The sequence below is a fragment of the Hoplias malabaricus genome, chromosome 1 (assembly GCF_029633855.1).
Source record: "Hoplias malabaricus isolate fHopMal1 chromosome 1, fHopMal1.hap1, whole genome shotgun sequence".
Lineage (NCBI taxonomy): Eukaryota > Metazoa > Chordata > Actinopteri > Characiformes > Erythrinidae > Hoplias > Hoplias malabaricus.
This window is the reverse complement of record NC_089800.1, coordinates 1,903,279-1,916,465: the sequence shown is the minus strand read 5'-3', so window position 1 is coordinate 1,916,465 and position 13,187 is coordinate 1,903,279. Positions and strand designations below refer to the sequence as shown.

General features: G+C 45.2%; 2 protein-coding genes across 2 annotated transcripts in view; both read left to right on the top strand.

Moving 5' to 3' along the window:
- Positions 1–5,227, top strand: part of myom3 (myomesin 3) — a 31,241-nt gene extending 26,014 nt beyond the window's left edge. Inside the window, exons 22-31 of the mRNA XM_066678171.1 lie at positions 1,238–1,305; positions 1,570–1,677; positions 2,917–3,004; positions 3,109–3,147; positions 3,257–3,362; positions 3,469–3,632; positions 4,132–4,168; positions 4,263–4,285; positions 4,560–4,615; positions 4,961–5,227. Coding sequence (XP_066534268.1) covers positions 1,238–1,305; positions 1,570–1,677; positions 2,917–3,004; positions 3,109–3,147; positions 3,257–3,362; positions 3,469–3,632; positions 4,132–4,168; positions 4,263–4,285; positions 4,560–4,615; positions 4,961–5,227 — 956 coding nt within the window. The remainder of the gene's footprint in view (positions 1–1,237; positions 1,306–1,569; positions 1,678–2,916; positions 3,005–3,108; positions 3,148–3,256; positions 3,363–3,468; positions 3,633–4,131; positions 4,169–4,262; positions 4,286–4,559; positions 4,616–4,960) is intronic.
- A 4,654-nt stretch (positions 5,228–9,881) lies between these two features.
- On the top strand, positions 9,882–12,561 carry fabp10a (fatty acid binding protein 10a, liver basic). Its single transcript, XM_066682462.1, has 4 exons — positions 9,882–10,041; positions 10,444–10,616; positions 12,004–12,093; positions 12,452–12,561. The coding sequence occupies exons 1-4, from the start codon at positions 9,975–9,977 to the stop codon at positions 12,500–12,502; spliced, it is 381 nt and encodes a 126-aa protein (XP_066538559.1). The 5' UTR covers positions 9,882–9,974; the 3' UTR covers positions 12,503–12,561.
- Positions 12,562–13,187: the final 626 nt, after the last annotated feature.

Genomic DNA, 13,187 nt, shown 5'->3' with positions numbered 1-13,187 from the left:
CTCCAGAGAACACAGTTCCACTGTTCCACACACCAGAGGAACCCCATCACTCCAGAGAACACAGTTCCACTGTTCCACACACCAGAGGAACTCCATCACTCCAGAGAACACAGTTCCACACACCAGAGGAACTCCATCACTCCAGAGAACACAGTTCCACTGTTCCACGCACCAGAGGAACCCCATCACTCCAGAGAACACAGTTCCACTGTTCCACGCACCAGAGGAACCCCATCACTCCAGAGAACACAGTTCCACTGTTCCACGCACCAGAGGAACCCCATCACTCCAGAGAACACAGTTCCACTGTTCCACGCACCAGAGGAACCCCATCACTCCAGAGAACACAGTTCCACTGTTCCACGCACCAGAGGAACTCCATCACTCCAGAGAACACAGTTCCACTGTTCCACACACCAGAGGAACCCCATCACTCTAGAGAACACACTTCCACTGTTCCACGCACCAGAGGAACCCCATCACTCCAGAGAACACAGTTCCACTGTTCCACGCACCAGAGGAACCCCATCACTCCAGAGAACACAGTTCCACTGTTCCACGCACCAGAGGAACTCCATCACTCCAGAGAACACAGTTCCACTGTTCCACACACCAGAGGAACCCCATCACTCTAGAGAACACACTTCCACTGTTCCACACACCAGAGGAACTCCATCACTCTAGAGAACACACTTCCACTGTTCCACGCACCAGAGGAACCCCATCACTCCAGAGAACACATTTCCACTGTTCCACACACCAGAGGAACCCCATCACTCCAGAGAACACAGTTCCACTGTTCCACACACCAGAGGAACTCCATCACTTCAGAGAACACAGTTCCACTGTTCCACACACCAGAGGAACTCCATCACTCTAGAGAACACACTTCCACTGTTCCACACACCAGAGGAACTCCATCACTCTAGAGAACACACTTCCACTGTTCCACGCACCAGAGGAACCCCATCACTCCAGAGAACACATTTCCACTGTTCCACACACCAGAGGAACCCCATCACTCCAGAGAACACAGTTCCACTGTTCCACACACCAGAGGAACTCCATCACTTCAGAGAACACAGTTCCACTGTTCCACACACCAGAGGAACTCCATCACTCTAGAGAACACAGTTCCACTGTTCCACACCTCACTGAGTGAAAAGAGCAGAATTCTCTAAAATGTGCTGTGTTTGTTTGTTTGTTTGTTTGTTTGTTTGTTTGTTGTGATCTGCAGGGCCCCACTTTGAGGAGGAGCTGTCCTGGACGGTGACGGAGGACTGTGAGATGATCCTGAAGTGCAAGGTCATTTAAACACATTCATTCCTCACCTCAGTCTGTGTGTGTTTCTAGATTCTAGGTCCCCACTCGCACTCTCGCCTTTAGGAACCTCAACACAAGGGGGTGCTATTCAGTCCTCTGCATGAACAGCACTAAAGGTGTCGATGCTCTGGTCAGTGTGGTCCAGCTCAGTTTGGTTTCAAATCCATGGCTGTTTGTTAACACCAAGGACACGAAGAATGGACTTGTGTTCAGTAAAAGTCTGTAAAGTTGCCCCCTCACACACAGGTGATGAACGTGACGAAGGACACAAAGCTGAAGTGGTTTAAAGACGGAGCGGAGGTCACTCCGGGTGCATTAGACTCATCTGGACTCAGCACCTTCACCGTTCCTCAGGTACCGCTCCACACACATCTCCACACTGGGAACATAGCTGTGAGGATCTGATGGTCAGGGGCTGGTGTTAGATTTGGCGGCTAATTTATTTATTGTTAGTCAGCAAATCTAAAAACATTGTAGTGTAGTTTTCGTCCGTTATATTTATAAATAAATACATTTTACTCATTTATTTTTAAAGAGTTTAATATGTTAGAGGTATCCCTGTAAACGAGGAACGTCACTGGACGTTCAAAATAGGTCTAAAAGTAGTCTGTCCGTCAAGGACATATTTTAAACGTCAATGGACGTCCAAAATCCATCTTAATAAGTTAGTTAAGTGGTGACCAATCGATAACGTCAGTGGACGTCCAAAACGCGTTTTATACAAGTAATTTATTTCGGGACCAATTAATAACGTCAATGGACGTCCAAAATACGTCTAATAGTCGTCTTTTCAATGTCTGTGTTTGGACGTCTTTTCAACTTTCGTTTTCAATCTTAAGATAACGTTGATTAGACGGCAGTCATTACGTTATTTCAACGTTGAATCAACGACTAATTGTTTACTGGGATTATTTATTACTAACTTTCATAAACAATGGGTTATAATTTATGTTACATTTATAAACATTACCATTCAGAATTTTGAAAGGAATTTGGCCACGTTTTTTCAGATACATTCTGCATTTATACAACATTTACATTTATATTTCAAAGCAAACCGCAAACCTAGACTGAGTCGACTCCAAAAGATTCAACTCTGTGAATCACTGACCGACAGTTGATACGAACGATTCCCAGACGCTCAAAAATCGACTCTTTGGGAGTCGACTCCAGCTGCTCTCGCTCTGTTCACTCTGAACTCATTTTACAGACAGCTCAGAGAACTCCCCGCGGTATCTGCCGCTGTGTCTCAGGATTGTGTGGGAAAAGGAGGAGATTTTGGTTTAAAACTGCATGAGTCAACCCTCTTTCTTCCTCACGGAAACAGTGACAGTGAACAAAGATAGTGAAGAGGAGTCGACTCCCAAAGATATGATTCTTTGAGCATTATCGCCCTGGCAACGGCGTTGATGAAACGTGTAAAACATTTAGTCCTAGTTCTCGTCTTTAAAGAAGTATAGTGACTTTAGACTCATGTGCAGCTGCTCCAGAGCAGCCCAGTGTTTGAGTTCGGTGTCGTCAGTGGAGATTGACTCCTTTGAGGAGTGTCCACTTGTGTCCAGCCTGTGGTCAGTGAGTATTTGGGTCCGACAGGTGACGAGGAAAGAAGCAGGTGTGTACAGAGCGGTGGTGTCCGACAGCCGAGGGGAGGACGAGACCGTACTGGAGTTAGTGGACGGAGGTGAGACTCTATCAGAACCCCCTGCTGTGTCCAGGGTGCGACTGTGTTCTTTTTCAAACACAAATCTCTTCATTTTTCTTATGATTTTCCTGTTGTTCTTTCAGAGTTTGAGCGACTGATGCAGCGGCTCAGCAAACAGTGCGGTACGGTCAGCCCACACACACACACACACACACACACGTTCAACCACAGTACTAATGAGACATTTACAGAGCACTGACAGCTCTCTCTCTCTCTCTCTGTGATCTGCAGCTCTCTCGGCCGGACCCCTGGAAGTCCAGAGCACAGCGGAGGGATTTAAACTTTACTGCTCTCTGAAGTACTATCTGAGCGACATGAAAACCAGCTGGTTCTTCAAGTGAGTTCCTTATGTCCAGAGATCGTGTGCTGAGACTCTCGGCTCTGAGACTTATTTGTTATTAATTTGGAACTACATGGTAATGCTGTGTGAATGTGTGAGACAGAGAGAAGAGGATGGATGAGGAGCAGAGGGCGAAGCCGGGCTGCAGCATGCAGAAGGTCTGGGTGGAGATATTCAACCCCACAGAGAACGACAAGGGCAGATACACGGTGGAGATGTTCGATGGGCAGGAGACACACAGACGCTCCCTGGACTTATCTGGACAAGGTACATTAACACCTCTATCTCCAGAGGGACATGACCGGGGGGACAGCTCTCTGAGGCAGTGGCTGGACAAAGCAAAGGACAAACCCCTGGAACCCTGTCCATACGCATAAAAATCCTAATGCTGTTCATAAAGCACTGTCACAGGGAGAAAAAGTAGACATATAAAGTAGGGTACATATGTTTTAGAACCCTATAGAACCCTGTAGGACCCTACAGAACATGCACAAAGAGACACAAGGACACAAACCCCATAGACACCACGCAGCAAACACCCCTGACTGACTGTCCCCATGCCCAACACCAGACACAGTCATAGCACAGACACTGGTGCAACAGCGCCATCTGCTGGATATAAAACTCCGGCCTTTTGTAAATCAGCCAAAAACAAAACCAAATCTGGGTTCCTAATGAACCTGGGGGTCCAGAGCAATGCCACGGGGGTCTGAGAATGACCAGGGATCATTAACTCACTCTTCTCTCTGCTCTGTGTCCCCTGAAGCCTTCGCGGACGCTCTGCTGGAACACCAGAGGCTCAGGTAAGGGTCAGGACTGGAACACACCTGTGTTTGGAGTTCTCACCTGGATTCACGAGCTCAGCTCACCACCTCTTCGTTTCTTCCCTTTCCCCAGGCAAGTGGCCATCGCTGAGAGAAGTAAGTACACCTGAGGGAATGGGACACCAGTGGACACCACACTATACACACACCAAAGACACAGAGACACTACAGACACCGCAGGACAAAGGCGATATTTACATCAGTGTAAATCAGGGGTTTGGGGGTGACCTGTGTTCAGAATATTTAACCAGGAGGTCCTTGTGTTCTACTAGGGGTCAAATGCTCTGCATACATCAGTGTCCAAGAGTGTAGCAGTAAACAAGTGAACACAATGTAAACAACAACCACAGAGGCTTTTTTCTGTTCTCAGACCGAGCCAGAGTCACCAAGGGGCTACCAGACGTCGTGGCCATAGAGGAAGGAAAGGTACACTCTCTCTCTCTCTCTCTCTCTCTCTCTCTCTGTCTCTCCATACATTTGTGCTGAAGTTATAAAGGAGTGTTTAGGAATAAGGCACAATACACAAGTACACATCAGAACAGAGATTAATATAACCCCCCCCCCCCTCACTCTCTCTGTCTCTCCACCCCCCCCCCTCTCTCTGTCTCTCTCTCTCTCTCTCCCTCTCTCCCTTTCTCTCCCCCCTCTCTCTCCCTCTCTCTCTCTCTCTCCCTCTCTCCCCCCTCTCTCTCCCTCTCTCTCTCTCTCTCTCTCTCTCTCCCTCTCTCCCTCTCTCCCCCCTCTCTCTCTCTCTGTCTCTCCCTCTCTCAGACTCTGTGTCTGACATGTGTTACAGAGGGAGATCCCATGCCAGAGGTGTTCTGGTTGAAAAATGAGCGTGAGATTTCCTCCGCAGGTCAGTTTCACATCGCCAACGACAAGAAGACGTCCACCCTGACCATCAGCTTCGTGACCATGGAGGATTCTGGGAACTACAGCGTGTTTGCGAGGAACTCGTACGGCTCGCAGACGGTCAACGTCACGGTCAGCGTCTACAAATACGGCGAGAAGCCGCGCGCAGACGCCATGCACATGTAGAGGGGGCTTGTGGGGGAGTGGGAACTGTGTGAGATGTAGAAGTAGAATAACAGACTGAAAGGGAGCGTTAGCAGAGACACCATTGTAAAGTGCAGACGTGGTCAGGCGGTGTCTCTGATAACACTGAGACACGTTTGCAACAAGAAAACATTAGGTTTTTACAGTTTAGTGTGTGTTCATTCTAAAATAAAGAAATTCTAAATTTTCACTAATGACAATTGAAATTTTACTAGTAACAATTGAATTTACAATTTAAATTGAATTGAATAACAATCCAGTCTGCGTAGCTCCTTGCGTGAAATATGTTTCTATGGAAGGCCATTGGGCTCAAAACATATTGACACATTCATGTTAACACGTAAAATTTCGTTGTGATGTTGTGACCAAAAAGAACATATTTATGTACTTTTTAAGGTTTCCGCCAATGGGAGGCCTCACACCCGGGCATACTTACATATACATAACAGGACTCACATCACACATTACAGCTGACAACAAAACATAAATCCTGTGTGAACATACCCCTTTCATTACATGTTAATTACTTATACATAGTAGAGCTGAAGGCTTACCTATGGCTACTTCAATCCCATGTCTTCAGTGGACAATGACTTAAAGGTATTAACCCCTAAATAGGGAGCAGCCAATGAAATATGTGTGATGTGTTATGCTTAATGCTTTAAAATAATATATGCTTTAAACTGTTCAATAATGTAATGTATTAATATTTATACAAAATCTCACAAAAGACGTCGTTCCAAACATTAAACACGGGACTATTTTCATTATATGGTAAGTTAAGGCTATATGTTGTTTCAGCAGTAACGTTATACACCAGTAGGTGGCAGTAAAGCATCATAATTCACAAACATCATGATTCCCAACAGCGAAGACACACAAATACATAAACTGAACGTGTTAAAATGCAAAATATTATCATGTTAACAAGTTCAAAACACATTAACATGTAAATATATGTGCGTGTTAACTCCAAATAATACTCTGTGTTAACACACTGAATCCAACGTTTTTTGAGCCCAGCGGCCTTCCATATGTTTCGGCCCTAAGACTGGTTTATACGTCTGTGTATCTGCGAACCTACACAGCGTCACACGCAGACAGTCACTCATGAACGTGGGCACTAGGGGGCAGCATCTAAACCACTCTTCAGATTTGTGTGATGAACGGAAGCGGGAGAAACTCAGGAGAAGTAAAGAGCGGTTTAGTCTATAAACTGTAACTGAGGATCACTCTCAGCTAACGGATCAGAACAGCAATGTGTAGCTGAGGTTCTGAAAGTGTGAATCTACTCAGACGTATAAATCAGCCTTTAGCTGAACATTAGGGGGGGGTTAAGTCTAGTCCTACACAATATTGTCCTTTGATGGGAAAATCACAATTGAAAAAGCTGTTTAGTCCAGGACTAGCCCTAATCCCTGACTGAGAAAATACCCCTGGACTTTTTTTCTGTGAAAGGCCTTGGTTTTTGTTTGAAGTGTGGTTTTATGTTTTGATTTTGTGTGCATTCCTTTGTGTTTGTGGGAGAAAGAGAGACATTGAATTGAAATAAACATGTTATTGTGTGTAAATAGTTGATTTTGTCTTTGTTTTCTCTCAGTCTTCGTAAAGGCATCTGACTTTTATTCTGGAAATACTTTATGTCATTTTTATATAAGACTTTTATTCTAGAATCAAATGTAATAGTAAATGCACAGTATTTTTCTGTAACACATTCTGGAGAGTTATAATTTCAGAAATTAATTCTGAGACCTGATTACCGAGCTCTAGTGGTGTGACCGTGTTCACAGCGTTCAGCTAAATCTGGAAGAGCCTGCGCTCCAGAATGGTTTTAAAACCTGCGTCTGTCCAAACTGCAATAAAACTAGTGCATTACGCAAAGGCAGGGTTTTCTCAGTGCAGCTCAAAGAGTAAACTGTCCACAGGGTCGTCCACCTCTCGTCCATCGGCTCTGACCTCAGGCTCAGGGACACGCTCCACACAACTCAAACCACACGGTAAATTCTCCAGTGTTACATCAACACTCTCTAACACTATAATAGTGTTAATTTAACACGGGAGAATTTGCGGTGAACTCGGCCGTTTCTCTGCGTAAAAACGTGGGATGTTTTCTTTTTTTTTTTTTTAAATCTCGAGTATTCAAACTTTTGACTGGTAGTTTAACATCTAATATACTGCCAAATATAAACTTTAGGATGTGAGTGAATGAGTGAGTGAGTGAGTGAGTGTGTATGTGGGTGAGTGAGTGAGTGAGTTAGTGAGTGTGTATGTGAGTGAGTGAGTGAGTGAGTGACTATGTGAGTGAGTGAATGAGTGAGTGAGTGTGTATGTGGGTGAGTGAGTGAGTGAGTTAGTGAGTGTGTATGTGAGTGAGTGAGTGAGTGACTATGTGAGTGAGTGAGTGAGTGTGTATGTGGGTGAGTGAGTGAGTGAGTTAGTGAGTGTGTATGTGAGTGAGTGAGTGACTATGTGAGTGAGTGAATGAGTGAGTGAGTGAGTGAGTGTGTATGTGGGTGAGTGAGTGAGTGAGTTAGTGAGTGTGTATGTGAGTGAGTGAGTGAGTGACTATGTGAGTGAGTGAATGAGTGAGTGAGTGAGTGAGTGAGTGTGTATGTGGGTGAGTGAGTGAGTGAGTTAGTCACTCACTCACTCACTCACATACACACTCACTAACTCACTCACTCACTCACTCACATACACACTCACTAACTCACTCACTCACCCACATACACACTCACTCACTCACTCACTCACATAGTCACTCACTCACTCACTCACATACACACTCACTATGTGAGTGAGTGAGTGAGTGAGTGTGTATGTGGGTGAGTGAGTGAGTTAGTGAGTGTGTATGTGAGTGAGTGAGTGAGTGACTATGTGAGTGAGTGAGTGAATGAGTGAGTGAGTGTGTATGTGGGTGAGTGAGTGAGTGAGTTAGTGAGTGTGTATGTGAGTGAGTGAGTGAGTGACTATGTGAGTGAGTGAGTGAATGAGTGAGTGAGTGAGTGACTATGTGAGTGAGTGAGTGAATGAGTGAGTGAGTGTGTATGTGGGTGAGTGAGTGAGTGAGTTAGTGAGTGTGTATGTGAGTGAGTGAGTGAGTGAGTGAGTGTGTATGTGGGTGAGTGAGTGAGTGAGTTAGTGAGTGTGTATGTGAGTGAGTGAGTGAGTGACTGTGTATGTGAGTAAGTGAGTGAGTGGGTGAGTGTGTATGTGAGTGAATGACTGTGTATGTGAATGAGTGAGTGTGTAAGTGAGTGTGTGAGTGAGCGAGTGTGTGAGTATGTGAGCGAGTGAGTGACTGTGTATGTGAATGAGTGAGTGTATGAGTGAGTGAGCGAGTGAGTGACTGTGTATGTGAATGAGTGAGTGTATGAGTGAGTGAGTGTGAGTGAGCGAGTGTGTGAGTATGTGAGCGAGTGAGTGACTGTGTATGTGAATGAGTGAGTGTATGAGTGAGTGAGTGTGAGTGAGCGAGTGTGTGAGTATGTGAGCGAGTGAGTGACTGTGTATGTGAATGAGTGAGTGTATGAGTGAGCGAGTGTGAGTGAGCGAGTGTGTGAGTATGTGAGCGAGTGAGTGACTGTGTATGTGAATGAGTGAGTGTATGAGTGAGTGAGTGTATGAGTGAGCGAGTGTGAGTGAGCGAGTTTGTGAGTATGTGAGCGAGTGAGTGACTGTGTATGTGAATGAGTGAGTGAGTGTATGAGTGAGCGAGTGTGAGTGAGCGAGTGTGTGAGTATGTGAGCGAGTGAGTGACTGTGTATGTGAATGAGTGAGTGTATGAGTGAGTGAGTGTGAGTGAGCGAGTGTGTGAGTATGTGAGCGAGTGAGTGACTGTGTATGTGAATGAGTGAGTGTATGAGTGAGCGAGTGTTAGTGAGCGAGTGTGTATGTGAGCGAGTGAGTGACTGTGTATGTGAATGAGTGAGTGTATGAGTGAGCGAGTGTATGAGTGAGCGAGTGTGTGAGCGAGTGTGAGTGAGCGAGTGTGTGAGCGAGTGTATGAGTGAGTGAGTGTGTGAGTGAGTGTGAATAAGTAAATGTGTGTGTGAATGATTTAGTGTATATGTAAATTAGCATGTGTGTATAAATTAGCGTGAGTACGTAAGTGATTGATTTCTTTAGTGTGTACGTAAATGAGTATATGAATGAGTGAATGAATATGTAAATGAGGTTTTGAGGACACAAGACCAAGACATCAAAGTCAAGTACAGTAGCTAATGACAACATTATTACAAAGATCAAAGAAAGAGTCTTTTATTTATATTTTTTTTATAGTTTTTCCACATTAATCCCTCAGGCTAAACTTAACCCTGGATTAGGCTTAAGATCAGGTTAAAGGTTATTTATCCATGGAACCCCTGTGGGAGGGGCTTAATCCATGTGACTATCTTCTGTTGTGGGTGTTGTCTGTTTATTTGTTTGTGTGTTTACACACCACTCTACTGTTCATTATGCTATAAATGAAATCTCTGTAATGTACAGGATACTGACCGAACTCATGCAGATGTGCTGCGAGGTCGTGAAAGTCCAGATGTGAACGACCTGTGTGTTGTGTAAACAGCTTCACTACAAACATGTTAATAATTGCCCAGGCCTGGTCTCAGGGCTATAAGTACCTGGACGGAGTGTGTGTGCGGCCCACGCCGTGCTGACCTCACGCTGTGTGCGGTGTGTGTTTGTGTGCTGAGCGCTGCCCCCTGGTGGTGAAGGACACTGTGGAGAAATGGCCTTCAGTGGAACGTGGCAGGTTTACGAGCAGGAGAACTACGAGGAGTTCCTCAGGGCCATCTGTGAGTAACAACGGGCAGCAGCACTGACCCCTGCTGGACACCACAGTGTAAACCAGTATGAATTCTAGCTCATATTAAAATAACTGTCAAAATGAGCCTTGGAGTGCGTCTCCTGTTAAAACAGGTTGAGGTTTAGGCTCCTTTCCTCTTCTTCCTTTGCATAATTATTCATTTTCATGTATGTTTTTACTTTATTGGTTATTTAGTAATTGTTTTTTTGTGTGTGTTTGTTTTATATCTCAGTGTTTATAATATTATTGTGCACTAGTTGTTTATTTTCTCTGGAACCTTTCTCATTTTTCACTATTTTGATGCTGGGGATAAAAAGACATCTATCTAAAGAGATCCACCCAATCCTTCCGTCCTTCCATCTGTCCATCGTTCCTTTCCCTTGTCTCTCAGCTCTGCCAGAAGACATCATTAAATTGGCCAAAGACGTCAAACCGGTGACGGAGATCCAGCAGAACGGCAACGACTTCATCATCACGTCCAAAACTCCCGGGAAGTCCGTCACCAACTCCTTCACCATCGGCAAAGAGGCCGAGATCACCACCATGGATGGAAAGAAACTCAAGGTCAGTGCTGATGTCCAATCAGGCGACACGTTCTCTGACCACGGCTTGTAGAGGCTGGACAATAACAGGTCTATGGGCATGTGCAGTTATGTTTCCCTCAAAGACCAAACATTTCTGCTCAAACCTCATAACGACTCTACAGAAGCCCTGAAGGTCAAGGTGAATAAAAAGTTTAATGTATGTTCCTGAGACACACCCCAGACAGTTGCAAAAATATTTCTAGCATCAATTAGCATTAGCCTTTTTTCCTTTCTAGTGATTTGTGAGTGAGGGTTAAAAAAAACTAGCATTTAGCATGTTCTCCCAGCTTTGACCATGAAATAAATTAGTAACCAGCTTTGAATAAAAGGGAGCAGTCTGACTTCATACAGTTCCCACGGCCGAGACAAGAGCAAACGGGCCGCCATACAGCCACAGGAGAGACAACATGTTCATCTGTTCTTAATTATTCATTCATTCATTCATTCATTCATTATCTGTAACCGCTTATCCAATTCAGGGTCGCGGTGGGTCCAGAGCCTACCTGGAATCATGGGGCGCAAGGCGGGAATACACCCTGGAGGGGGCGCCAGTCCTTCACAGGGCAACACACTCACACCTACGGACACTTTTGAGTCGCCAATCCACCTACCAACGTGTGTTTTTGGACTGTGGGAGGAAACCGGAGCACCCGGAGGAAACCCACGCAGACACAGGGAGAACACACCACACTCCTCACAGACAGTCACCCGGAGCGGGAATCGAACCCACAACCTCCAGGCCCCTGGAGCTGTGTGACTGCGACAACTACCTGCTGCACCACTGTGCCGCCCCTTAATGATTCAGATGTTCTTAATGTTTGATTTGAGTGATTGGATTTTCTTCCTGTGTCTGCGTGGGTTTCCTCCGGGTGACTCTCTGTGAGGAGTGTGGTGTGTTCTCTCTGTGTCTGCATGGGTTTCCTCCGGGTGACTGTCTGTGAGGAGTGTGGTGTGTTCTCTCTGTGTCTGTGTGGGTTTCCTCCGGGTGACTGTCTGTGAGGTGTGTGGTGTGTTCTTCATGTGTCTGTGTGGGTTTCCTCCGGGTGACTGTCTGTGAGGTATGTGGTGTGTTCTCCATGTGTCTGCGTGGGTTTCCTCCGGGTGACTGTCTGTGAGGTGTGTGGTGTGTTCTCCATGTGTCTGCGTGGGTTTCCTCCGGGTTGTTTAAATCATTCTCAGAAGAACAGAAGCTGTTCCTGTGGTGAAGATAAACACACTTCTGATTAATGCCCATAAGTTCCTAATACGTGAGCTGAGATAAGCTGTGTGTGTGTTTGTGTGTGTGTGTGTGTGTGTGTGTGTGTGTGTGTGTGTGTGTGAGAGAGAGAGAGTTAATGATGCTAAACGAAGTTGTGTGTTCTCCTCAGTGCACAGTGAAGATGGAGGGAGGAAAACTCATCTGTCAGACGGAGAAGTTTTCACACATGCAGGAGATTAAAGGAGGAGAGATGATCGAGGTGTGTATGTCTCACACACTCACACACACACTCACACATACTCAAACAACAAACACTCTAAACACAGCTCAACAAGGTGGACAAATAAGAGTGGACAGAGAGTGGACTCACTGTTTAAAAACTCCAGCAGCACTGCTGTGTCTGATCCACTCTACACCAGCACAACACACACTAACACACCACCACCACGTCAGTGTCACTGCAGCGCTGAGAATGATTCACCACCACATCACACCTGCTCTGTGGGGGTCCTGAGCAGCGTATGCAGAGCAACAGATGGACTTCCGTGTGTAATTTTAGAACTGCAGAGTGACTGTTTATATTTCTTTATTTGTGACGTTTCCTGTCTCTTCCTCAGTCTCTGACCGTGGGAGGGACCACCATGATCCGGAGGAGTAAGAAAGTGTGATGTCACTGTCCAGCTGAAAACATCTGCAGATTTAAACATCTATTTAAATAAACTTGTTGTTTATGAAAATGCTTTGTATTTACATTCTTTTGTTGTCTTGCTTCATGGTCAGCAGACTAATGACCCTAATGACTAATGACCCCTAATGACCCTAATGACTAATGACCCAATAGCGATCCACAATAGCTATATATTATAATTAGCTCATTTGTAGTGAATAAACATGGATTAACTTAAGGTGGAATGCTCCATTCATTCATTGCAACCCTTATCCAGTTATGGGTTGCGGTGGGTCCGGAGCCTGCCCAGAATCACTGAGCGTACGGTAGGAACACACCCTGGAGGGGGCACCAGTGCTTCACAGGGCTGGAATGCTCCAGTTCTTGGATATTTGTGTTATAAACCGGTCCTTTAAAGGGTAGCACACCTGGTATGTGTAATTTGCCTTGAGTTATAATTAGATTAGTTAGATAAAATCTAATTAATTAGATTTAAAGTACATATGAATTTAATGTCAGTAATATGAAAATTCAAACCCTTGCTGGAAAAAATAAATGACTTCTGTGTAACATTTAATGTATCCTTAAATCCTGACACTCTCCGTCCTGCAAACGGAAATGTTTTGGTTACCTTTGTCTAAACGGTACACTCTACTTGTCTGTTATTTACTCTTCACTACAGAAGC